At 47.0% G+C, this 26,059-nt stretch overlaps 2 protein-coding genes across 7 annotated transcripts; one reads left to right on the top strand and one right to left on the bottom strand.

Annotated features, from left to right (window-relative positions):
* Positions 1 to 6,771: 6,771 nt before the first annotated feature.
* On the bottom strand, positions 6,772 to 17,214 carry LOC124081540 (endogenous retrovirus group K member 8 Gag polyprotein-like). 3 transcript variants are annotated; one of them, XR_009225253.1, is made up of 2 exons: positions 16,710 to 17,214; positions 6,772 to 9,002 (listed from the first exon to the last, which is right to left on the bottom strand). XR_009225253.1 is itself a non-coding variant. In XM_058573712.1 (2 exons), exon 2 carries the CDS (start codon positions 15,170 to 15,172, stop codon positions 14,021 to 14,023), a length of 1,152 nt encoding a protein of 383 aa, XP_058429695.1. In that variant the 5' UTR covers positions 15,173 to 16,546; positions 16,710 to 17,146; the 3' UTR covers positions 12,923 to 14,020. The 3 variants fall into 3 exon arrangements, 2 of the variants coding, with proteins under 2 accessions (XP_058429695.1, XP_058429696.1); XM_058573712.1 differs by lacking the exon at positions 6,772 to 9,002 and adding an exon at positions 12,923 to 16,546 and having other exon boundaries at positions 16,710 to 17,146; XM_058573713.1 differs by lacking the exon at positions 6,772 to 9,002 and adding an exon at positions 12,923 to 16,546 and having other exon boundaries at positions 16,774 to 17,146.
* A 92-nt stretch (positions 17,215 to 17,306) lies between these two features.
* On the top strand, positions 17,307 to 25,808 carry LOC124081537 (NADPH:adrenodoxin oxidoreductase, mitochondrial). Of its 4 annotated transcripts, XM_046427758.1 has the most exons (13): positions 17,357 to 17,450; positions 18,009 to 18,130; positions 18,215 to 18,283; positions 21,473 to 21,568; positions 21,734 to 21,856; positions 22,039 to 22,152; positions 22,468 to 22,569; positions 23,553 to 23,660; positions 23,877 to 23,961; positions 24,077 to 24,273; positions 24,353 to 24,524; positions 25,067 to 25,237; positions 25,371 to 25,808. In XM_046427758.1, exons 1-13 carry the CDS (start codon positions 17,372 to 17,374, stop codon positions 25,499 to 25,501), a joined length of 1,569 nt encoding a protein of 522 aa, XP_046283714.1. In that variant the 5' UTR covers positions 17,357 to 17,371; the 3' UTR covers positions 25,502 to 25,808. The 4 variants fall into 4 exon arrangements, with proteins under 4 accessions (XP_058429694.1, XP_046283712.1, XP_046283713.1 ...); XM_058573711.1 differs by lacking the exon at positions 18,009 to 18,130 and having other exon boundaries at positions 17,307 to 17,450; positions 18,183 to 18,283; positions 25,067 to 25,231; XM_046427756.2 differs by lacking the exon at positions 18,009 to 18,130 and having other exon boundaries at positions 17,307 to 17,450; positions 18,183 to 18,283.
* Positions 25,809 to 26,059: the final 251 nt, after the last annotated feature.

Here is a 26,059-nt window from a genome sequence, read left to right as displayed (position 1 = left end):
TCTATTTAGTGGACACTGTGACATTGCCCAGATGGTCTTCCTCCAGACTGAAATGCTTATTCCTGGAGGATTAGTGACACAACTGTCTTTGCCTATATCCCCCACTCCCTGGGGTTACCTTCAGCTCTAAGAGCTGCCTCTCAGCCAGTGACTAGGTAATATAAGGATATAAGTACTAGGCGTCTTGCTGCAATCGGGGAAAACCCTGAGGGGTCATTCCAGCTCTGGAGAATCACCCTGAAACATTGATGGAGGCCTCTGTTACACAACCACCATGTGGTTCCACTTCTCCCTCTTCCCAATCCCCTTCCTTCCCTGGCTCACGTGACCTCCCAGGCGAGCTTTAGTAAGCTCCCTTGGTGCTGATATCTATCTCAGTGTCTGCTTTGGGGGGAACTGGACCTATTTTATTTGATGCTGGAAGTGACCCAAGAATGCTGACTCTACAATGGGATTTTGTAACCAAATCGCCCTGTGGCTAGCTGGCAGCGAGAGCCATTGCTGGTAATAGATGGAGCATGGATGGCCCCTGGTGAACTGTACAGATGCAATTGTTCAGACTCACCAGTGGTGAATTAGGATGACTACTGCAAGAGAATACACAGACCCTTAAGAAAGGCTGCGGAGGCCAGGCGGTGGTGCACACCTGTATCCCAGCAGCTCAGGAGGCCGAGGCAGGAGGATCACAAGTTCAACGCCAGTCTCAGCAATTTAGCAAGGTGCTAAGCAACTCAGTGAGACCCTGTCTCTAACAAAATACAAAATAGGGCTGGGGATGTGGCTCAGTAGTTGAGTGCCCCTGATTTCAATTCCTGGTACCCAAAAGAATTGCTGTGGAAATAGAAGAAATGGAAGTGAATGGTTGTTTCTTGGGGCAGTCAATACTTGAGAAAAAGAAACACTCGGAGTGATTAATTAGACATTGATGGTTAAGTGTGAAAACCAGAGGACACCCCTCGGCAGCCTATAGAGGCTCATCTATAGTATACAAAAAGTTTTGATGATCAGACCTCAGAATTATCAAGAGTGGCGTTTCAGGAAAGTTTGGATAGTCAACTTCAGCTAGTTTGTTACGCTACTGTCAACTCCCTGATGGACTGAAAAAGAGGGAGACTCTGAGGTGACAGCGGGCGGGACTTCTGGATTCATGTTCTCAAGGGTCTTGTATTGGGCATGGTGGCGCATGCCTGTAATCCCAGTGGTTTGGGAGGCTGAGGCAGGAGGAAAGTTCAAAGTCAGCCTCAGCAAAAAAGCGAGGTGCTAAGCAAGTCAGTGAGACCATGTCTCTATATAAAATACAAAAAATAGGGCCAGGGATGTGGCTCAGTGGTCAAACGCCCCTGAGTTCAGTCACCATCATCACCCCCCTCCCCTGCAAAACAAAATTGAGTCTTGTGATCCTGGATTCCCTTCAGTCTTTGATCTTTTGAAGTGACCCACTCCTTCAAGAATATCCTTACTCTTACCTAAAGATGGTGCAGGGAATCAGGGGACTGTAAATCAAAACCACACTAAGCGTTCATTTCACTCCAGTCAGAAGATCAATTATTAAGAACACAAATAATAGTAAATGTTAGTGAGGATGTGGAGAAAAACATACACTCACATTTTTGGTGGGATTGCAATTTAGTACAACCTCTCTGGAAACCAGTATGGAGATTCCTCAAGAAAGTAGGAATTAAATCACCATACTACCCAGCTCTCCCACTCCTTGGTATTTATCCAAAAGAACTAAAATCAGCATACCATGGTGATACAGGCACTTCAATGTCTTTGCAGCACAATTCACAATAGCCAAATTATGGAAACAGTCTAGATGAATGGATCAAGAAAATGTGGTATATACACACAATGGAGTTTTACTGAGCCATAAATAAGAATGAAATTATGGCATTTGCCAGTAAATGGAATGGACACAGAGAAAATCATGTTAAATTAAATAAAGCAGACTCAGAAAATCAAGGGAACAATGTTTTCTCTCATATGTGAAAGCCAGAGAAAAAGGGAAAAAAGCAGGCATGGGGTGGGGGTCAGGGATAGGATATCATAAGGGTAGAGGGAAGATCAACAGAATAGAAGATGATTAAGAGGGAGGAAGGCAGGAGGAACAGAAAAGGGGCAGAAATGTACAATCAATTATTGAGATCACATTATGTGCATATATAAATATATCACAAAGAATTTCATCTTTATGTATATGTAGAAAGCACCAATTAAAAATAAACAGCAGTGGTGCACGCCTGTAATCCCAGCTGCTTGGGAGGCTGAGGCAGGAGGATTGCGAGTTCAAAACCAGCATCAGTGAAAGTGAGGCACTAAGTAACTCAGTGAGACCCTGTCTCTAAGTAAAAAATACAAAATAGGGCTGGGGATGTGGCTCCGTGGTTGAGTGCCCCTGAATTCAATCCCTGGTACCAAAAGTAAATAAGTGAAAGGAAGATCAGTAGAGTAGAAGGAGAATGCAGAAGGGAGAAGAGGAGGGAAAGGGGAGACTAAGATGGAGTGAATTAAATTCCATGTGTATGTGATTTTATCAAAATGAGCCCAACTTCTATGCATAACTACAATGCTCTAATAAAAACATTTTAAGATGATGCAGAGGTTACTGCATTACAAGATGTGTTAGTTCGTTGTCACTCTGACCAAAATACCTGACAAGAATGAGATAGAGGAGAAAAGTAAACTTTGGGCTTATAGTTTCAGAGGTCTCAATCCATGAGGATAGGAAGGACAGAGAGGGGGCGGGGGAGGAGGAAGAGAGATGAGCAAGGGACAGAATATAGTCCAAGGGCAAATCCCCAGTGACCTACTTCCTCCAGCCATATCCCATCTGCCTATTACCACCCAGTAATCCATTTAAATTACTAATCCATAAAAATCTAACAAACGGATTAATCCACTTATGGGGTCACATCTCTCATAATCTTATCATATCACCTCTGGACATTTCTGCATTACCACATGAATTTTTCAGAGGACATTAAAAATCCAAACCATAACATAAGACAGCAATGACTCTCCTTGGGATCTACCTCCACATCCTCTCCTAACCACAAGACCAACCACTAGAGTTAAGTTACAAAATGACCTAGCTAGGGAAGTCTGCTTCTGAAAGAGACAAGATTCTAATGGAACTTCAGGACCTAACCAGCAAAAGCCAGGAGAATACATACAGGAATGGATCAGGAGGGTGCTGGAATAGGGTTAGAAACGTAAAACTGATGAACAAAGAGCTTATTACTATGGACGCTCTCTCCTGAGACCCAGAAGTTAATACTGCTGTGGTTTGGATGTGGCTTGAGTATGTCCCTTAAGGTTTCACGTGATGGACTGTGGTGAGGTTGGGAGTTGGTGGAACCTTTAAGAGGTGGTCTTGGAAGTACTTTGTCACTGGGGGTGCTGCCCTCAGTGGATTAACGTAGTTCTTATGAGACCTCAATCACTTCTCTTTTTAAAATATTTTTTAGTTGTAGATGGACACAATATCTTTATTTGTTTATCTTTACGTGGTGCTGAAAATGTGCTAGGCAAGCGCTCTACCACTGTGCCACAACCCAGCCTCCTCGATCACTTCTTGAGAAAGAGATTGTCGTAAAAGAGGAAGGCGTCCCGCCCTGCTATCTGGCTTCCTGTCTTGTTCCCACCATTATGCCATCTGCCATATTGTGATATGGCCATGAAGCCCTCACTAGAGGCCAAACAAATGGTGCTCCCCAATCTTGGACTTTCAGACTCCAAAATTGTGAGCTAGGCTAGGTATGGTGGTACACACCTGTAGTCCCAGGTACTTGGGAGGCTGAGGCAGGAGGATCACTTGAGCCCAAAAGTTTGAGATCAGCATGACACACATAGCAAGACAATGCCTCAAAACAACAACAACAACAACAAAAAAAAAACCTGTGAGCTAAACAGCCACTTTTCTTTATACATTACCCAGCCTCAGGTATTTTCTTATAGCAATGAAAAATTAAGATAAACACCCTGAGAGATAGTGCTTTTAAGATGGCCTTTAGAAGTCTAGAGGAACCAACAACCCATGCTAAGTGAAATAGAAATACTAGAGCTACTGAGGCAAAGGGTAGAAGAAGGACTCATAGGGTGGACTGAGGCTATGGCTTAGTGGCAGAATGCTTACTCCAATGGGACTTTGTAACCAAATCACCCACTGGTGAGCTGGCAATGAAGAACCTCATCACTGGTAATAAGAGATGGAGCACAGATGGGGTTCAAGTCCCAACAACAACAAAAAAAAAAAGACTCCACAAATGGGCGTGCTAGAATGGATGCACTGTATAGGGCCAGAAAAATCCATCAGGTGGCTGTTCCACAGTAGGGCCCAGGGGACACTCCATTTGTCAAATTAATAGGAAAAGCTCTGGTGAGAAATGTAACTGCAACAGGCAGGTGGTGCACTCCTGTAATCCCAGAGGTTTGGGAGGCTGAGATGGAGGATCATGAGTTCAAAGCCAGCCTCAACAAAAAGCCAGATGCTAAGCAACTCAGTGAGACCCTGTCTCTAAATAAAATACAAAATAGGGCTGGAGATGTGGCTCAGTGGTTAAGTGTCCTGGAGTTCAATCCCCAGTACCCCGCCCCCTACCCCAAGAAAAAAAGAGAGAAATGTAACTGCGTTGCTCAAAAGCTCAATGGTGGCTGTCCTCTGTAGGCCAGGACTTGCTGTAGGAGATCTGTCCAGAGAACTGGGCTTCCTAGTAGCCGTGGGGATGACAGGATCCAGAACAAGATGGACACAAAAATCATAGTGAATGGTAGGTTCAGAATGGTAAGAAAGGAGCCTGAGCCCTGCAGAGACTCTAGAGAAGGTCAATAAAACATGGCTTCTCTACAGGTAAGATAAACGGGCAATCATCAAGGTGCCGATCCATACAATAGATGTAAATCATGGATACGTTCTTGACAATGAATAGTCATGACTCCTTGACCAGTTTCTGGTCCTGAGCCAGTTTTCATTCCCTGATTGGAGGAGAATCCGGGTCCCAGAAGAAAGGAACCTGTGTCACCACAGGCAGTGTACAACATGTGGTCCCCATTAACGTAGGTCTCCAAATGGACCTAAGGCCATTTATATATACTTGGGTGAGCTAGAGTATGTCCCCAAAGTTTCATGTGTTGGAAACTTTAATTCTCAAATTCACATGATGATGGCATTTGGTGGTGGGACCTATGGGAGGTCATTAGGATTAGATCAGGTCATCAGGATAGAGCTCCATCATGAGACTGGTGGCTGTATAACAAGAGGAACAAAGGGCTAGGGATGTAGCTCAGTGGCAGAGCACTTGCCTAGCAAGCATAAGAGCCCGGATTCCATCCCTAGCACCACCAAAAAGAAATGAAAGAAGAGATCTGAGCTGGCATGCGGTCTTCTGCCATGTTAGACATGCTGCCCTCTGCCATGATATGATGCACAAGAAGGCCCTCACCAGATACTGGTGTCATGCTCTTGGACTTTCCTGCTTTCAGAACTGTGAGCTAAATAAACTTCTATTTTTTATGAATTATTTGGTCTCAAGTATTTTGTTATGGTGATAGAGAACACACTTATTACTCCTATTGTATGGATCAGCACCTCAATGATTGCCCACTTATCTTTACCTGTAAAATGTTACCCAATCCAAGGACTGTTGGTCAGTGTCTGAGTTGACATTGATATTCTAGGACCCAAACTGTCCTCATCACAACTTCCTCCTCATTAGAGGGTAGCCTATGGAGGCAGGTAATACGTAACCAACTCACAATGTGTCTGTGGGTCTATCGTAATTTCCAAAGCCCCAAATATGTCATATAAATGGACCTACCTGGAGTTGGCGAGCCTTCAAGGCAGTTCCTTGACCTGTGACATAACTGTCATAGTAAGAAAGGCTAAATAGAGGCCTTTGACCCTCTGCTTGCCCTTTACTGGCCAAAAACAGAAAATTAAAGGCCGTGTTACATCCTGGCAAGCAGGAGAGACAGGCGGCACACTGGACTGACCCGATGCGGGGGGCAGTGCCAATGCATAGTCTTAATTTTCCAATATGTTTTCTGTGAAAACCAGGAGTGACCAGAGATTACCAAAAACACAGCCGAGCAGTGGCTCCAGCTGCAGCTGACCCGCCCTTGTGTTATTTCTCTAAGGCAACTCACAAAATTTGCTATGAGAATCAGTTCCCATTCATTTGAGATGGAATACTAATTGTATGCAATTATAGGCTTGCCCCAGGGCTATATTAACTCTCCCCCCTCCCCTGTCAGAATATAGCCCACAGCTAACTGGACCAACTGGACATCCCTCAGGGCGACCCACTAGGCTATAATAGTGATAATAGCACACTTGTCAGGCAAAATGAGCAAGAGTGACAGGTAGTTTGGAGGACTTATTAAGAAAAGAGGGTGTGGCTCAGAGGGGAGCACTTGCCTACCACAGGGTGACCCCGGATTCCATCCCCAGCAAAGAAAAAAAAAAGTTAAAATTAAAGAATCTGGAAATCTGAACTGTAAATTGCTTCTTTTCCTCCCATCCCTATTAGAGATAGGAGTGGTCTTGATTTTAAGAAAAAAATCATTTTGGCCAGGTTAGCATTAATATAGTAGAGGAAGGACTAAAAAAAATCTATGCAGGTAACCTTCTGTTTGTCATGTATGCAGAAACCTCAAAAGAAATGCTTTCTCTGCTGATCGCACTACCTCATATGGACTCACAATCAAGTCAATAGAAAAATGTCCAAAACTCACCCTACAAGCGGCCCATCTTTTGGAAATAAAACATTTGAATCCTTTGAAATGGACTCCTTTTATTCTTCATTGAGATGTAGTTATTCAGGGTCAGATCAGTCTAAATTGGGGCTATCGTGAGAGACATACTCTGTAAATCGTGGCCTTTTCTTGTGCATGAGTCAGTATGTGATAGAAGGAAAAGCTAAGCTTCAAACTCAGTAGTGGCGGATACAGTTGGTTATCTTCAGGCTCATAAAGGGAGACAGTTGCTCATGAAGACATTCTGCACATGCAGGACACCAGCCACAGCAGGACACCAGCCACAGCAGGAGAAACCTTGTAAGATCCCACTCACTGAGGAACCTAGAGCAGTTGAATTTCCAAAGACAGAAAGTAGAACGGTGATTGCCTGGGGCTGGGGAGGGGAGGAAAGAGTTAATATTCATGGGACAGAGTTTCTGTGTGGGATAATGAAAAGTTTTGAAAATAGGTAGCTGTGACTGCCTGTACAATATTGCAAATGTAATTAATGCCATTGAGCTGTATACTTTAAAAAAGATTAAAATGTCAGGGGTTGGGGTTAGCTCAGAGGTGGACTGTGTGCACAGCACACCCAAGGACCTGGGTCCAAACCCCAGCGCCAAAAATGCAAAAAAAAAAAAAATGGGGATTGAACTCAGGGGTGCTGTACCACTGAAGTACAGCCCCAGCACCCCCAACACCATTTTTGGGGGGCAGAGAAAACAAGTTCTTTTTTTAAATTTTTTTTTAGGGCTGGGGATGTGGCTCAAGCGGTAGCGCGCTCTCCTGGCATGCCTGCGGCCCGGGTTCGATCCTCAGCACCACATACCAACAAAGATGTTGTGTCCGCCGAGAACTAAAAAATAAATATAGAAAAAAAAACATTAAATTTTTTTTAATATTTATTTTTTAGTTGTAGTTGGACACAATATACTTATATTATTTATTTATTTTTATGCGGTGCTGAGGATCGAACCCAGGGCCTTGCACATGTGAGGCAAGCACTCTGCCTCTGAGCCACAACCCCAGCCCCTGAATGTTTGTTTGTTTGTTTTTTGAGACAGTTTCACTAAGTTACTTAGGCTGGCCTCAAACTTGTGAACCTTCTGTCTCAGCCTCCCAAGTAGCTGGGATTACAAATGTGTGCCACCACACTGGCTACCATAGTTTTTAAAAAGGCCAAAATAGCTGGGCATGGTAGCACATGCCTGTAATCCCAGGGTTAGGGAGGCTGAGGCAGGAGGATCACAAGTTTAAAGCCAGCCTCAGCAATTTAGCAAGTCCCTAAGCAACTCAGTGAAACCCTGTTTCTAAATAAAATACAAAATAGGGCTGGGGATGTGGCTCAGTGGTCAAGTGCCCCTGAGTTCCATCCCTGTTACCGCCCCCACTCCCAGACAACCAGCAGGGGTTAAGAAAAAAAGGCCAAAATATAGGCTGTCTCGCCAACGACCTGTGCAGACAGGGTGAACTGGTTTAAAAGAGCTGGCTGCAACATTAAACTAAGAAAGCGCAAAAAATCACACAATGCCGCAGTCTGGCTGGGCACAATCAGGAGCCACTTGTCAAAAGAAACTAACTTTATTTTTAGAACCACACACGACAAACAAAATAGTCTCTCAGGAAAAACCCTCAGAGCCTCAACTGCCACCACCGGCTTTCCACAAGCCTCTCTCTCCCACACAAGCTTCTCCCCACCTCCCCCAATCCTCCTGCTCTTGAGGCCGATTGGCTGGGTCACGTGGGCGGAGCCAAAAAAGTCCCCCAATGAGCAGCTCCGTGGTCTGAAAGGGCAGGGAAACAGTCCAATGAGCATCACCGCAGAGGAGCCAATCAGCTAGATGTTGCTGGGGCCGAGGAGCCAATCAGCTAGATGTTGCTGGGGCTGCTGTGAGCCAATCATCAGCCGGCAGCTGGAAGTTTGCTGGGGCCCCTCAGGCTGTGGCTCTCAACATCTCCCCCTCTCTGTTTAAACAACAAGCATGTGGCTTAGGGACCGTGCCTGTTAGGCAGTCCAATTCAACATATGGTCCTTACCCGTCATCGGATGAACTGACCTCTAGGCGTCAGCCTCCTGTCTTAGGTTGGTACCACTGCAATTGGATCATACCCATCACTGACTACCGGTCCAGCATACAGGTGAGCTCACAATGTGTCCAGGCAAGTTCTGCAAGCAGTTCAGTGATGGCTATTGTAGAAGCTGTAGATTGGTTTTATCTTTGACTTCACCAGCACTGGGATGAAGATAGGAATTCTGGCAATAATGGCTAAAGAAAAAATTATGTAACATTCCAGAAGGCACTAAAAGAAAACAATTTTCTTAACAATTTACATTGTCTTCACCGGCACTGGGATGAAGATAGGAATTCTGGCAATAATGGCTAAAGAAAAAATTATGTAACACTACAGAAGGCACTAAAAGAAAACAATTTTCTTAACAATTTACATTGTCTTTAAGAGAATTATTAAATATAATGAAAAGGAAAGGTGAAAGTAAACAAACAGATCTGTTAACCTTCTTTTTTGTTTACATATTAAAACAATCCTCAACAGTTGTTTACCCAATTTAAATTAAACCATATAAATCACGTGAAAAAAAATATTTGGATCCATTTTATCATGAGCGCTCATCATATATGATATATGGACATACGTACATTCAAACATATAACACAAAACACAAGTGTGCACACATAATATAATACATACAACACATAACATTATAGTAAAGGCCTTATAACTTTTTACAGGTGAAATCTCCATTGCAATGTTTAAAAACTCTATAGTCAAAAAATAGAACTGATCAGCAAAACATTAACCTAGGTCTGTATGAGCTCAAAAAACAAAATAGAACTTCATGATATGGCAAAGGGCAATAATAAAATAGATATTGAAAAAAGCATCCTGGTTCTGTTGCAGATGTAAGAATAGCCAAACTGGAGTTTTGGATATCAGTTGTTATGGATTTGAGCCAAATCATCTTCTTTTTGGTCTGTAGAAATCGCTTTAGTTAATCTTTCTGGAATCCAAATCGGCTGCTGTTCTCCCTGTGGAAACACATAAAGAGACCCCCGACTCCAGACAATCACTGGGTCAGGACCTTGGTTAATCTCTCTGGAATCCAAATCGGCTGCTGTTCTCCCTGTGGAAACACACAAACAGACCCCCGACTCCAGACAATTACTGGGTCAGGACCTTTCCATTGTCCTGTTAGAATATCCTTCCAAAGTACCTTGGGCTTATGTACATTTTTTGGACACATATGCCTTTCCGCAGCACTAAGTCCTGATGAATCCAAATTTAAAAAGTTTAGAGTAAAAAGGGTTATTTTAAGTTTATCTTTGGGGAATATATACCCCTTCCCAATTCCTTCTTTTTGCTTTAATAAGTACATTTTAATAGTTTGATGAGCTCTTTCAACTATGCCTTGTCCCTGTGGATTGTATGGGATTCCTGTTATATGAGTAATGCCAAATGTTGAGCAAAATTGTTTAAAAGAGGTAGAAGTATAACCAGGGGCATTATCTGTTTTTAACTGTTTTGGAACACCCACAGTGGCAAAATTTTGTAAGCAATGAGCTATAACATCTTTAGTTTTTTCTCCGGCATGAAGGGAGCCCATCAAAAATCCAGAAGAAGTATCAACTGTAACATGCAAATATTTTAATTTTCCAAATTCTGGCAAGTGTGTGACATCCATCTGCCAAATATGGTTAGGTATCAATCCTCTAGGATTGACTCCAAGATTAACTTGTGGTAAAAAGGTCACACAATTTTGACATTGTTTTATTATTTGTCTAGCTTGTTCCTTAGTTATTTTAAAACGCTTTTGTAAAGTATTAGCATTGACATGGAACTTTTTATGAAAATTTATAGCTTCTTCTAGTGTAGAGAAAATATGTATGTCATGTGTAGTTTTATCTGCTAAATCATTGCCCAAACTAAGGGCTCCAGGCAATCCTGTATGTGCCCTGATATGTCCTATAAAGAATGGATCTTTTCTGTCCCAGATTAGACTTTGTATAGTGGAAAGCAAAGAGAAAACAGTAGAAGAAGGGGAAATCCTACCAGCATCTTCAAGAGATACTATAGCATTAACTACATACTGACTATCAGAAAATAAATTAAATACAGAATCTTTAAACATCACAAAAGCTTGTAAAACTGCATTAAGCTCTACCTTTTGAGCTGATTGTTTGGGTACTAAAAATGTAAAAGTTTGATCAGGGGTAACTACTGCTGCTGTACCATTATTTGACCCATCAGTGAATATATTTGGAGCATTCATGATAGGTGTTTTTCTTGTCATTTTTGGAAAAATTACAGGATGCAATGACCAAAAAGACAATAAAGGATTAGATGGTAAGTGGTTATCAAATGAAACATTAGATTTACACATGATTATTGCCCAAGTATTTAACTCATTAGCTAACTCATCAATTTGATTCATAGTATATGGAGTAATAATTTTATTGGGAGAAATTCCAAACACTCCCTTTGCTGCTTTTATTCCTTTGAGTATTAATTGTCCTACAGCCTCAGGATACCTAGTAAGAATAGTGTTAGGAGAATAAGATAAATGTATCCATAATAATGGACCTTCTTGCCAAAATACTCCTGTAGGAATATTTTTTGTTGGTAGTACAATAAATAATAAAGGCAAACTTATATCAATTCTATCCAAATGCATATTTTCCATATATGTTTCAATGATTTTTAATGCCTTTCTTGCTTCAGGCGTTAACATTCGGGGTGAATTTGGATCTGATGGACCTTTTAGGATATCAAATAAAGGTCCCAACTCTCCTGTTGGTATACCTAAATAAGGCCTTATCCAATTTATGTCTCCTAATAACTTTTGAAAGTCATTAAGTGATTTGAGTTGATCTACTCGTATTTGAATTTTTGGTGGACGGACCATGGTTGAGGATAATAGAACTCCTAAATAATTAATTGGAAAATTTAATTGTACTTTATCTATTGCTATCTCTAGATTATAATTTTTTAATAAGTTTGTAAGTGTGGCATAACATTCTAGCAATGTGTTTTTATCTTTGTGTGCTAATAATACATCATCCATATAGTGAAATATTTGTAGTTCAGGATTTTGATTTCTAAGTGGCTGGATTACTTTGTTAACATAAATTTGACACATAGTTGGGCTGTTAGCCATCCCTTGAGGGAGTACTTTCCATTCATATCTCTAATCAGGACCTTCATGATTCAGTGCAGGGATAGTAAATGCAAAACGTGGACTATCCTCAGGATGAATTGGAATTGAAAAAAAAAATCTTTAATATCTATAACTAAAACATACCAGGTTTTTGGCAAAGCAGACAACTGAGGAATCCCTGATTGAGCAGGTCCCATAATAACCATCTCATTATTAATGGCTCTTAAATCTTGCAATAATCTCCATTTACCAGATTTCTTTTTGATGACAAAAATGGGAGTATTATGGGGAGATACAGAAGGTTGTATATGTCCTTCTGCTAATTGTTGTTTGACCAGGTCATGGGCTGCTTGTATCTTTTCTTTAGTCAGGGGCCACTGAGGAACCCATACTGGTCTTTCTGATTTCCAAGTAATTTTTATTGTCTCAGTGGCCCTTTCTGAAAATCCAACCCATGTCTGTCTCTCCCTTGATCTATTTGTATTGGTGCTGCTATACCTTGTTCTTGTTTTTCTAATCTTTTTCCTTTCCTAAAACCTTGTCTAGTCATAATAGTGGGTGCATTTTGGTTGATGTTATTTGTTAATGTCAAACCTAATTGATCTAGGACATCTCGTCCCCATAAATTTACGGGAAGATGATCCAATACATATGGCTGTATAGTTCCTTCACATCCTTCAGGATCCTTCCAATCTAATACCATTGCACTTCTATGGGGATTAGTTGCCACTCCTAGGCCTCGAAGCGTTTGAGTGGCTTGTTGTAATGGCCAATGTTTTGGCCATTCTTGACGAGAGATGATGCTAAGGTCTGCACCTGTATCCAGTAGCCCATTAAATTCATGTCCTTGAATATTTAGTTTTAGCATGGGGCGAGAATCTAAATTTAAAGAAAGCATAGCCCAATCTACACCTGTGGAGCCTAATCCCTTGGAACCTCTTTCTACAGTACGACTGGAAAATTTATCATGTAGGCTGGGTATTATTAGTAACTGTGCTATTCTATCTCCTGGTGAAATTACTGATATACCCTTTGGAGAACTGGCTATAATTTTTATTTCACCTTCATAATCGGGATCAATTACCCCAGGACTTATCATAAGTCCTTTTAGAGTAGAAGAGCTGCGTCCCAATAATAAGCCTACTGTTCCTTTGGGAAGAGGTCCTTTCACCCCTGTGGGAATGATTTGAACTCCCATCTCTGGAGTTAGTACTGCTCTGGCGGAGGCGCAGATGTCCTACCCTGCGCTCCCTCTGGTTTGTCTGATGAGGGATCTGATGGACAATGTGTCCTGGGCACTACCCTGATGGGGTTGCTGGGTTCCTCCAGTGCTCCGTATATTTGTGGTTTTGGGCCCCGGAGCATTGGGCCCCCCTGTCCGTTTTTTGGCAATGGAGCCCGATGCCTTTCTCCACGATATTGTGGATAAACACCTGGTCCTTGTTCATTTTTTGATAATGGAGTACCCTCTATGGTGGTTTGAGAACGGCATTCATTAGCCCAATGTCTCCCTCTACGGCATCGTGGGCAAATACCTGGTATTCTACTCCTTTGATACCTAGTTTTGTTAAACCCTCCTCCAATGGGGCAATTCCTTTTAAAATGTCCTGTTTGTTCACAATTGTAGCATGTTCTTGGCCTGGCATCTAAAGCCTGTTTTACTGCAGCTGCCACAATTTGCCCTTGTTCATTAATGTCTCTGGCATCTAAAGCCTGTTTTACTGCAGCTGCCACGACTTGCTCTTGTTCATTAATGTCTCTACATAATTTAATATATGTGTTTAAATCTTCATGTTTCCATGGTCTAATGATATCTCTGCACCAACGATTCGCTTGCTCATAAGCCAGGTGTTTTAGTAATGGCATTGCTTGTTCTGTATTCCCAAAAACTCTGGTAGCTGTTTGAATAAGCCTATCTACAAATTCAGCATAAGGTTCATTAGCTCCTTGTATTACCTTAGATAATTGACCTTGTAAACCTCCATGTCCTTGTAAAGTCTTCCATGCCTTAATTGCATCTGCAGCAATTTGTGCGTATACGCCAGGATCATATGCAATTTGTTGCTGCTGATCCTCATAAGGTCCCTTTCCTAACAACATATCTAGATTTCTCTAAGGATAACCAGCTGCTGCATTTCGCCTAGCCGTCTCCTTGCAAAATTCCTCATTGGCAACCTTCCATAACAGGTATTGTCCTCCATTTAGCACAGCTTTACACATATTAGCCCAATCTGCTGGCGTCATGTTCAAGTTGTTAATGGATTCGACCAAGCTTACAGTGAAGGGTGCTTGAGGACCATAGGTTGTTACAGCCTCTTTTAGCTGCTTCACTGTTTTGAAATTTAAAACTTGGTAAAATCGCTGCCCTCCTGCCTCAAATACAGGGCATGTTAATATTTGAGACCTTGTCTCAGGATCCCAACTATCAACTGTGGGGGTTGGGGGCCTCCCAGCATATGGAGGTGGCGCTGTTGGTTGGACACTTTCGCCCTCTGGTGATAGAAAGGTGTTAGTAGCAGTCTCCTGTAGAGGTGGTGCTGTTGGTTGGACACTTACACCCTCTGGTGATAGAAAGGTGTTAGTAGCAGTCTCCTGTTGTACCTTTCCCCCTGATGGCTTTTTCTGTTTTACACTTTCTTTCTCTGTCTGACTAACTTGAGAGACCTTCTCTTTTACTTGAATCATTATGTCTTCTCCTTCCTCTACCATTGTCTGAACTGAAGGCTTTGGACTAAGCAAACAAGATATGAACGTCCACAATGGCAATGTGCCAACTGGCAGAGTCCCTGGGCTTTTCTTTTCTATTCTTTTTAAATCTTCACCATGATGGTTCCATTGTGATATATTTAACAACTCCTCCTTAAAAAGCCATGGGCTACATTTTTGTATTGTATCAACGTATGCCCTGACTGTTCTTGATTTTACTGGGATGCCTCCTTCCTCTAACAATTTACTTAACACTCTTTCAGTTTGTTTTTTACTAATTTCTGATCCCGTATTTCTACTATAATACAACCCAACAAGATGACGCCAAACAAAACCGAGACAGAATGAAATAAAAAGGGAACAACAAAAAGTCATTATAGCCTTTCTATCCTCCTGACATGGGCATCCGTCCTTTCTCCCTATCTGTTCCTCAGACGTAAATAGTTTTTCCTCAGATGTGAGCGGTTTTTCTTCCGTCTCACTCATCTCCAGGGACAGGCAACTTAAAACAAAAGTGAAACAAAATAACAAAAGAAGAATCTTAAAATGGCTACCCATCCTCTCGCCCTGCCCTCAGGGGCGAGCAGTTTCACTTACCCTCAGTCGCTCCCCGTGCGAGCCACCAAATGCCGCAGTCTGGCTGGGCACAATCAGGAGCCACTTGTCAAAAGAAACTAACTTTATTTTTAGAACCACACACGACAAACAAAATAGTCTCTCAGGAAAAACCCTCAGAGCCTCAACTGCCACCACCGGCTTTCCACAAGCCTCTCTCTCCCACACAAGCCTCTCTCTCCCACACAAGCTTCTCTCCACCTCCCACAATCCTCCTGCTCTTGAGGCCGATTGGCTGGGTCACGTGGGCGGAGCCAAAAAAGTCCCCCAATGAGCAGCTCCGTGGTCTGAAAGGGCAGGGAAACAGTCCAATGAGCATCACCGCAGAGGAGCCAATCAGCTAGATGTTGCTGGGGCCGAGGAGCCAATCAGCTAGATGTTGCTGGGGCTGCTGTGAGCCAATCATCAGCCGGCAGCTGGAAGTTTGCTGGGGCCCCTCAGGCTGTGGCTCTCAACAGGATAGCCATAAAACACAATGACAGAGCATAATAGTATTTACTTCTCAGGAGGGAGGGGGAGTGACAAGTTGGGAAGAGGGGACTCCTAGGATACCTGCCATGCTCTATTTCTCAATCGGGGGAGTGGTTACATGTTTACACCTCAAGATTCAAGCTGTACATTCTGATTTGTGAACTTTTCTGTATGTTATACTTCAGTTAAAATGATTAAAAATGGCAAGCAGGGTAGTGTTAAAAAATTACAGGAGGCCATTGTTTTGGACTAAATATTAAAATATGTATTATTTATCCTGATTGCTGAATTTTTTGGTGCCCCCTTAAATTCTGCCCTGAGGCAGGTAGCTCACCCTGGTCCTTGGGCTAATGGACAAAAGCAGGAAGGAGGCAGAGTGACACAGCTGGGCCTTCAGGGAAACTGAGACAGCACAAAGGCCCCTCTTCAAACTGCCATAAAGTCAGAAAGATTTTAAATATGTCACTCAGAGTAAGAGGCATGAGTTTATCAGAAGGGATGGGAAAAGGTAAAAGGGGACACCCTCAAGGGAGAGAATGGGTCCTTTCCGAAAGGAGAGGAATTAAGCTTCTCCGGCCTTCCAGTTTTATTGGGATCCCAGGGGAGTTTCCAGAAAGTTCTGCCCAGGTCCACCTCTTGCCTTTTGACTGACAGCAGGATGACATCAGGCTTTCAAGTCCCCACGCCTTAACAACTCTAGGTCCCTTTGGCCCACACTGACCTGTTTTAATTGGAACCTGTTCTTAACAGTCTGTAAGAGTCACAAAAGTCCCTTCAGTGTTACTTGTGCTCTTCTTATCAGCATTTCAGGCCTGCGTTCATCCTGTCAACTTAATCCAGGCAGAGCTGCAAGTGAATTGCTGTTTAGAAAACAAAGCTTACGGAGTCAGCAGATGGGCCCAGTTTACATTCTTTTGGGGAGTGGGATGGAGCCCCTAACCTCCTGTTCTCCGCTCGCATCCCTGGGGCAAACAACTTCCCCTGCCTCCCCCGACCCCCGTTCCCTCACCTATAATGGGGAAGGAAGAGGGGCGGGACAAGCTCTCAGGGTCTAACATTCTTCCTCGCCCCACCTGGACAGCACCCGGAGTTGAAGCGAAAGTCGCGGAGATTCAGAGCGGGAGCCCGCTTCCCCGCACTTCCCGACTCTGCGTCCCTCCAATGGGCGGGGAGGAGAGCTTAGAGCTGGAGTCCTGATTGGCTGAGGCTGACTACACAGGAGGACGCGCTTCAGTAAGGCAAACGCGCGTTGCGTCATCAGTGAGCGACGAGGACCTTTAAGTGAAATAAACTCCTTTCTAATTGGCTCCCTCCTTCCAGAGAGACTGGAACAGCGGTGGGGGATTCGCTGTCCTCCAACTCTAGGCTTCCGGTATTTGGAGAGAGGATGAAGATTGAAGAGAAACATCTGAAGTCTCTAACGGTCCTGAAGTCCTGAGGGGCGGGACTTTGGCCGTAGTGGGTGGACCCTGGGGCGGGTCTCTCGTGGGGGCGGGAATTCTTTGGGGGAGTGGGTGAAGCCCCAACGCTGTGCTTTCCCTGAGTGTGAGGCGGGGCCAGTCGTGTGGGCGGGATCAGAAGTCGGACAGGGCGGGGTCGGGGGCGGAGTCAAGGAGGGCGGGGCCGAGCCGACGCCGAGCGTGGGGCAGTCACAGGGACCAGGTCCCAGCTATGGCTCCGCGCTGCTGGCTCTGGTGGCACTGGTTGGGGTGGCCACGAATCCGACCACCTTCAGCTAGTAACTCCACGAGTAGGTGCAGGGCACTTTGGGCTGGACGGGAACCTGGGAGGCCTGGGAGCGCGAAGTGTAGGGATCACCGCGGAGCAGGGCTGAGCTGGAGAGGGGAGAGACTTGAGGAGTCCATTCATAGAGAAGTGAGGGGTGGTGTCGGGCAAATGGGGGCCTGCATGGTGAGATGTGAAGCCTCACGGATGTGATGGAGGTTAGCAAAGATTGAAAGGAGAGACCATGAGGTACACATGTGTGAGACGGGGTTGACACAGAGGTCTGTGTGGAGACAGGGAAATTTGAGGTGAAACAGGGTCGGTCTGTAGGAGCAATATCGAGTTCTAAGGAGAGAGGGGAGTTAAAAGAAGAAAGAGACAGGGCTTGTGGGGAGATCCCCACGGGTGGGCGGGGTTGGGATGATATGGAGTCAGTGGGAAGATGTAGGATAATAGCTGATTGGGTAGGGAATTCTATAAGAAAAATGAAAAAGTGCTGGGCAGGGAAGCTTCAGGGGCCATAAGGGTTGTGGACAGGACATAGGTTCATGGGCAAGGTGTGGGTATCTGGATAAAGACACAGCCTTTGGGGGTTCAGATGAAGTGAGGAACCCTATAAATGCCAAAGCTTTGAGAAAAATGAGAAGGAAGGTTCAGGGGAGGGTGAAGCTCTGCAAGATGCATCTCCTGACAGACTCATCTGAAGTTGGTTTGGGATTAGAGTGTTGATTTGACCTTGCTCCCCTTCTCTGCCCAGACTCAGGCTTCTACCGGCATTTCTCTGCACAGAAGAATCCCCAGATCTGTGTGGTGGGCAGTGGCCCAGCTGGCTTCTACACGACCCAACACCTGCTAAAGGTAAGCCACTTCTTCAGGCTTCATCCCCGTAATTCATTCACCTGTCGCTCCATCCCAAGGGCAAGCTCTACCCCTTTTTGGGGTTGCCTGATGAGGAAGAGGCTCCCAGCCCACCTAGGCTGTATATTTTTACCTGTTTTCTTACCTAGAGCTGGGGAGTCCCACCTTAGGTCTTCAACTATGAGAGAAGTGTGTTTTCCCCATGGTTGGTTGTTAGTGGCTGATGGGCAGCTGTGTTTCCTTGGCCAAGCACTCTGAGGAGCTTATGCAGCCCTCCAGATTGGCTGTCTTCTCCTCATCTTTTCTCTTCCTTGTCTCCAGTCTGTCTCTGACAGCCTGCATTTCGAGGCACCATCTTCTCCCAGCTTTCTGTAATTTTGTCCAATTTGCTGTGCCCTCCTCACCCACAGCTCCAGTCCTCCTGCTGCCTGGCTCCTCCCCCCACTACAGGCCAAGGTCTCAAGGCTTTCAGTATTGGCCAAGGCTACCAGATACACTAGGGCACGGGGAGACCTAGGTTAACTGAGATGAGTCAGTGGCCTAGGTTTGGAGGAACTTGGAGTGTCTGTGGAGAGAGAGAAGAAAGGATGAATATATTAGTTATATACAATGCAGATTAAGAAAGATAGGGTGGCCCACTGTCCTGATTTGCCTGGGACAAGGGATTTTCAGTGCTGAAACTAGGAAAGGTCTCATGGAGACCAGGATGAACTGGTCACTGTTGAAGTGGCCTACACATGCTTCCCAAGCAACATGGGTGACAGAGCTAGTTAAGTGATACAAGCAGAGTGAGCCAGGCCAGGTGGGTCAACAAGAAGCTCTTTCCTACCAGGTGTGGTGGCACATGCCCATAGTTCCAGCAACTTAGGCTGAGGCAGGAGGATCCAAGTTTGAGGCCAATGTGGACAACTTAGTGGGTTCCTGTTTCAAAATAAAATTGGAGAAAAAAGTGAGGGGCTGGGGATATAGCTCAATGATAGGTGTATGGTGCATTTGAGTTGCACTGAAGGCCACTGGCTATGGGAAGGGCCTCTGGTGTGTGAGGAGTCAGCCTGGAATGCAAGGCCATGGGTGCAGGAGGACAGCCTGGGCTCTGGGATGGAGGCCAGGGAGCTCATACCATCTGGGGGACCACAGAGCCCCTCCCATTTTTTGTGGTACTGGGTATCAAACCCGGGCCTCTGCAGGCTGGGCAAACACTCCTACTAACTATACCCCCCCAGCCCAGAACCTCATTTTAAATTTCAGTTGTACTTGCTGTTTGCAGGGTAGACATAGGCAGGACTGGGATAAGGATAAGGGATCAGAAAGAGATGAGCAAGGAGACCCAGGGGCTAGCTCTGGGTGGAAGGGGTGAAAGGAAGCATAGGAGCAGAAGGGGAGACATTTGGGGGACAACAGTATGGTTTTATCTCAATGGCTTCAGGATGTGTGCAGTGGGTAAGACAGCCTAGGGTCTCAGGTTTAGAGCTTGGAGAGAGGTCTGGACAGAAGAGGGAGAGGGAGAAGGAAAAAGATCCATAATTTGAAATCAGGAAGGAGTCAGTAAAACCTCCCCAAAACTTGGGGAAAGAAGGGTCTCAGACCAGAAGCACCTCCAAAAGTGTCCTTGTTAGAGGGAGAACAGAGGGAAGGGGAACCAAGAAGGAGCAGCCAGAGGAATGGGTAAGGGAGGGGGTTTCCTGGAGGATGGGGTTGGCCATGTGAGATAAGGGGTGTTATGATGGTGACCTTGGAGAGAGCCTTCTTACTCAAATGAAGAAAAGCACAGAAGATAAAGACAGCTGGGTTGTGTCATGTCAGGACTTGACTGCCAGGCTGAGCAGTGTGAACTGTTCCAAGGCAACAGGCAGCAAAGGAAGGTTTTGGAGCAAAAGAAAGGTAACAACAGTGGTAGTGATAGTAATGATAGTTTACATTGATTGAATGCCCTTGTCAGGCCAGGCCTTGGCCAAGAGCTTCAGGACTTACTCATTTTACCTTGAGCCTGACACAGAAGGGATGTTCTATTGTACAGAGAAACTAGAAAACTTTCTCTGTGGCACAGAGCCAGTTAGTGGTGGCAATGGCTGTGGACAGGCAGTGGAGTGGAGGAAAGAGGGGATTTCGCAAAGCTGAGGCACTAAGGGCAGGAGCTCCTAGGCCTTGCATTCCGTTGAATCAGGAGGTTCTACAGGAAGTGGCTATGTGGGAGAGCAAGCCAGGGTGTCTTCCATAGGAGCCCCATTGCTGTACCCCAGATGGTTTGTGGCCAAGAAGTCTCACCATCTTGACCTCCTGGTGTTCTCAGTTTAGAGGAAGAACCTGAGACCTAGGAGGTCCTGGGACTTGCCAGGCTCATGCTGCTGGTTGGTGGCAGAGCCAGACCAGGCTTATCTGCCCAGTCCCAGCTCTGTGCCATCCCTACAGCCCCTCAGGGTGCCGCAGGAGGACAGGCAATGTGGAACTTCTGTTAGAGTGAAACTGTTTTCTAAGACTGGGAATAAATTCATTTCTACCTCCTTCTCCCCTGCCCATGCCCCTGCTATGTCCCCATTTCCTATCTTGTTGGTCCCTGTTCCAGTGGGATGACATTGGAGACTAGAGCTAAGGGTAGGTATGAACTTAAAAGGGTGGTTAGGTAGTGTGGCACATACCTCTAATCTCAGCTTCTTGGGGAGCTAAAGCAGAAGGATCACAGATTTGAGGGCCTGTCTCAAAATATAAAAAGGGCTGAGGATGTAGCTCAGTGGTGAAGCTGCCCCTGGGTTCAACCCCTAAAACCATTAAAAAAAAAAAAAAGATTTTCAAAAGGTGATTCTGAAGTCATGAGACCTGCTGAGTATTTCTAGAAGTGTCAGAGGGTCAGAGGGCAAGGCTGATCTGACTTGAGTAGATGATGCTCCCCTGATACTAAACTCCATGGAGGGGAAGCTTCAGCTCTCCTGATTTTGCCACATTTCTCACAATCTCGTGGCTGGCTATCCTTCCTGAGGTCTGACCTCAGCCTGTCTTGCTGCTCGTTCTGCCCCTTGTTGGGCTCTCTGGGCAGAAGAGGAGACAAGGGGCGCTCTTTCTTCTCGTAGATAGTCAAAGCCTCTTTGTGTTTTCTGCTCTCTGAGCTGAGCTCTCCTGCTCTCTCTGGGGAAGGGAGGACCCAAGGGGGCCCTGCTTTTCCCTCCACCCTCCCAAATGTGCCTTCTCTCCCAGCACCACACCCAGGCCCATGTGGACATCTATGAGAAGCAGCTTGTGCCCTTCGGCCTAGTGCGGTTTGGTGTGGCACCTGACCATCCCGAGGTGAAGGTGGGTCTCTCTGAGTATTGAGGGTGGTGTTTGGAGACACTGGACCAGACAAGGAGGTCAAGGAGGCCCCCTGTGATGGTTCAACCCAGGCAAGCGTGAGGGTGACACTGGGTCCCTGGAGCTACCTCAACCTCTAATCCCTCCCTCTTGGGGGGTTACTGGCAGAATGTCATCAACACCTTCACCCAGACTGCCCGATCGGACCGCTGTGCCTTCAGGGGAAATGTGGTGGTGGGCAAAGATGTGACAGTGCCTGAGCTGCAGGGTGCCTACCATGCGGTGGTGCTGGTGAGTGTGAGGGCCCTGGCTGGGAGACTGTGGCTGGAGGATGGTAGCTGAGGCACGGATGGGGCAGGGCTGAGGCCAGGATGGAAGCTCCTGAAAGGATCCCTGGGGACCAGGTGGGGCTTCCTGGCCCTGTGGTGCTGGTGCTGAGGGCTCTGGGCCTTGGGCCTGTGATCTTTCCTCAGAGTTATGGGGCAGAGGACCACCAGAGCCTGGAGATTCCCGGGGAGGAGCTGCCTGGTGTATGCTCGGCCAGGGCCTTTGTGGGCTGGTACAATGGGCTTCCTGAGAACCGGGAGGTGAGTTTGGGGAGTACTCCTGCTGCGCTTCCTCCCCAGCCCTTGCAGGGCCAGGGAAGCCCTCAGAGGCCAGAGCTGGGGGAAGAGGCAGTGAGGAGTGAGATGAGGAGGTGGGAGAGATGGACTGACAGGCGTGGCAGGTCAGCCATGGAGGGACTCTGGGCAGAGGTGGGGACAGCTGGGGGAGAAGGGCCCCACCTGATGCTCAAGTAGGATGGACTTTCAGAGCTGGGACTGGGCATGAGGTGTCTGCAAATGAGATTAGCCTGACTAGAGCTAAGGCTAGGGGCACACTATAAGACCTTTTCCCTGCAGCTGGCACCAGACCTGAGCTGTGACACAGCCGTGATCCTGGGGCAGGGGAATGTGGCTCTGGATGTAGCCCGGATCCTGCTGACCCCACATGAGCTCCTGGAGGTGAGTGGTAGGTCAGCTGCTGCAGGTGAAGGCACACTGAGGGGAGGGTACCCTGCTTGCAGGGATGAGGCCTCCTCCCTGAAGCCCAGCTCAGCACCTGTTTCCTCAGGTGCTCAGCCAGGCAGAGGCCTTCTGGAAGGCAGCCCTGTGAGCTTCATCCTGTATCATTTCCCCTTCACCTTCAGCATCTCTGGTACATGGACTTTTTTTCTTTTTTAAGCTTAAGTGTGCAATAGGACCTTTGCACACACTGTCCCTCTTGCTTGGAAGATTCTGGCTCACTTCCTGTCAGTTGTGAAAGTTCACTGGCTTAGTTATTCCTGCCACCAGGAAGCGTTCCAGGATCTCCATAAATAGGTCCACTTTCTCTGTAATATCTTTTTCTCACAAATCAGTCTACCTTTTTTTGGTACTAGGGATTGAATCTAGGGGCACTTAACCACTGAGCCATATCCCCAGCCCTTTTTATTTTAAGACAGGGCCTTGCTAAGTGGCTTAGGGCCTTGCTAAGTTGCTGAGGCTGGCTTTGAACTCGTAATCCTCCTGCCTCATCCTCCCAAGCCACTGGGACTACAGGTGTGTACCACTGCGCCTGGCAGATCAGTCTACTTCTGTTTCACGTATAGCATATTGTCAGCACTGCAGTTTCACACTCATTGATGAGATTTGATGAATATTTCTCTCTTCACCAAATAAGAAGCTCTGTGAGGGCCAGAACCATGTCTGTTTTGCTCACATAGACTGACCTTGCCTAGTGCTGGACACATGGTAAACTCTCAGTACTTGTTCATTGAGAGTCAGGGTTTGCTGCTAGTTGGAGCCATCTGCAGAGTTTGCAGTAGTGCTTCATCTGACCACCAGGGGGAGCAGTGGTTCAGTTTTGGGCTGCCAGCTTTCTGCTCAGAGTTTGGGACACGACCAAATGGAGAGTCCCCTTCTCCAGGTTGGTATCCAGTGATTTCAAGGACCTTCTTTTGTGCTAGAAAACAGACATCACAGAAGCTGCCCTGGGAGTGCTGAGGCAGAGTCGGGTGAAGACTGTGTGGATAGTGGGCCGGCGTGGACCCCTGCAAGTGGCCTTTACCATTAAGGTACAGGGGTCAGATGAGGAGGGGCCAGGATCCCAGATAGAGGATCTTCCCTTGGGGGATGGGGTGGCTCAGCCCCTGGGAGTGCTGCTTCCTGGGATAGAACAGGGCCCCCAGGGCCATGTGCTTTCCCCACTCCTGGACTGGACTTGGGTGGGCTCAGGAGTGGACATGCTCAGGGCCTGACCTCCTCCCCACTCCCCACTCCCTATCTTCAAGGAGCTTCGAGAGATGATTCATTTGCCAGGAACCCGGTCCATTTTGGATCCTGCAGATTTCTTGGGCCTCCAGGACAGAATCAAGGGTGAGGGGCCCTGGCCTGGCCCCCAGCTCACAAGGGAGGGATGGCTTAGGTCAAAGAAGGCTTGCGGGAGGACTCAGTGGGTGGGGCAACCCTAAATGTTCTGCATTGCTGACAGAGGTTCCCCGTCCAAGGAAGCGGCTGATGGAACTGCTGCTTCAAACTGCCACAGAGAAGCCAGGGGCGGGGACTGCCGGCCAGGCATTGGCCACCCGTGCCTGGGGCCTCCGCTTTTTCCGAAGCCCCCAGCAGGTGCTGCCCTCTCCAGATGGGCGACAGGCAGCAGGCATCCGCCTAGCGGTAACCAGACTGGAGGTGAGTCTCATGCTACCAAGGACACCTCCGTTGTAGGCCTGCCCATCCAGCCTGCTGTTGCTTGCACTCTCCCCAACAGGGTGTCGGTGAGGCCACCCAGGCAGTGCCCACAGGAGACACGGAGGACCTCCCTTGCGGGCTGGTACTGAGCAGCGTTGGGTATAAGAGCCGCCCCATTGACCCCAGTGTGCCTTTTGACTCCAAACTTGGGATCATCCCCAATGTAGAGGGCCGGGTTGTGGGTGTGCCAGGTGAGAGGGTATGGGAAGACTGGGTACCTAATTATGGTGGGGAGCTGGAAGGCCGATGTCCCCAGGGCCACTCATTCATCTAGTGACACACTATGAGAACCTGCTCTGAGGCAGACCCTGTCCCAGGACCCAGCCCACCCTGGCCCTAGAAGGAGTTCCCAAGCACTAGGACATGTTGTCATTATGTCCTTCAGTAAGCCTTCTCCAAGGCCTGGGCTGGGCTGGGCCCGTGCTCAGTGCTAGGGTTAGAGATGAGCGCCCTCATCCTCAGCTTCCAGTCTAAGTACCCACGTGCGTTCATCCAATAACATTTACTAAAGGCCTCTGGACTGGGGGTGGACAGGCCCTAGGGATGAGGGGGTAGCATGGCAAAAACAGGTTGAGAAGAATTCAAGTTGGTAGACTAGTGGCCATAATGGGCCCAGCTGGTGGGTCTTCTGGGGGACTTGTCGTATATCTGCGTGTGCACATGCGTATAGGTTAGGACACAGGCTTGTCCAGCAGTGTCCAGCCATGTCCCCTTCCTTTGTTGCCCCATTCAGGCCTCTACTGCAGTGGCTGGGTGAAGAGGGGACCCACAGGTGTCATTACCACTACCATGACGGACAGCTTCCTCACTAGCCAGATGCTGCTGCAGGACCTGAAGGCTGGGCTGCTGCCCTCAGGCCCCAGGCCGGGCTTCGCAGCCATCCAGGCCCTGCTGAGCAGCCGAGGTCTGGGCCCTGATGCTGAGATTTGGGGAGTGGGAGGATGGCTTCTCTTTGGGCTTCTCTCTCTGGGAGGAGGGTCCTCTGGAGGGGATAAAGGAGGAGGGAGCAATATTGACTTCTCTTTCCTCTACTTCAGGTGTCCGACCAGTCTCTTTCTCAGACTGGGAAAAGCTGGATGCTGAGGAGGTTTCCCGGGGACAGGGTGCTGGGAAACCCCGGGAGAAGCTGGTGGATCCTCATGAGATGCTGAGGCTGCTGGGGCACTGAGCCTGGATCCCAGTCCCTATCAGGAAAAGGAAGAGCACTGTGCAGGGAGGAGGGGCATGAGTCAGTCTGAGCCAGACTCTTCCCCAGCTACAGCACCACCTGCCCGGGCTTGGGGGCTTGGCTGGCCCTTTTCCAGGGGTCTCTGAGTACTGCCTCCTATGAAGTTGTCCTTGCCAGTGTGGGTTTTGGAGGTAACCTAATGTTAGGTGGGGTGCAGGCCCATCCCACCTCCTCCCACCTCTCTGCTGCTGGATTTTGGGGGGCTACTTGATCGGGAACATGATGGAAATAAAGCAGTTACAACCAAGGGCCATGGTTGATGGGACTATTTCTTTAAGAGACTGGGGTACCGTTCTGGCTGCAGCTTGCCTGTGGTCACCAGGTGACACTTGGGAAGCAGCTCCCTGGTCAGGGACCTCTTGGGCTGGGTTTGGTGGTCAGGCCTGGCATGCCTGCGTGCTCCCTCTCTGCTCTTGGTTCCACTCCTGTGGTCTTCCCTATTCTTCCCACGTTTTGGTCATCCCTGGCCAGGGCCAAGTCTACCCTGCCCTGCTGGCC

The sequence above is a fragment of the Marmota monax genome, unplaced genomic scaffold, assembly GCF_021218885.2.
Source record: "Marmota monax isolate L192 unplaced genomic scaffold, Marmota_monax_Labrador192_F-V1.1 WCK01_AAM20220418_F8-fsc00285, whole genome shotgun sequence".
NCBI lineage: Eukaryota > Metazoa > Chordata > Mammalia > Rodentia > Sciuridae > Marmota > Marmota monax.
Note: the sequence above shows the minus strand (reverse complement) of the source record. Positions and strands in the feature narration are given on the sequence as shown.

What these genes read in the sequence shown, in the direction of transcription:
- LOC124081540 (XM_058573712.1), bottom strand. Translation starts at nt 15,172, where the DNA reads ATGGGTAGCCATTTTAAGATTCTTCTTTTGTTATTTTGTTTCACTTTT.
- LOC124081537 (XM_046427758.1), top strand. Translation starts at nt 17,372, where the DNA reads ATGGCTCCGCGCTGCTGGCTCTGGTGGCACTGGTTGGGGTGGCCACGA. An exon ending in TCCTGACAGACTCATCTGAA is followed by an intron (nt 18,131 to 18,214) that starts GTTGGTTTGGGA and finishes TTCTCTGCACAG; the next exon opens with AAGAATCCCCAGATCTGTGT. An exon ending in GGCTTCCTGAGAACCGGGAG is followed by an intron (nt 22,153 to 22,467) that starts GTGAGTTTGGGG and finishes TTTTCCCTGCAG; the next exon opens with CTGGCACCAGACCTGAGCTG.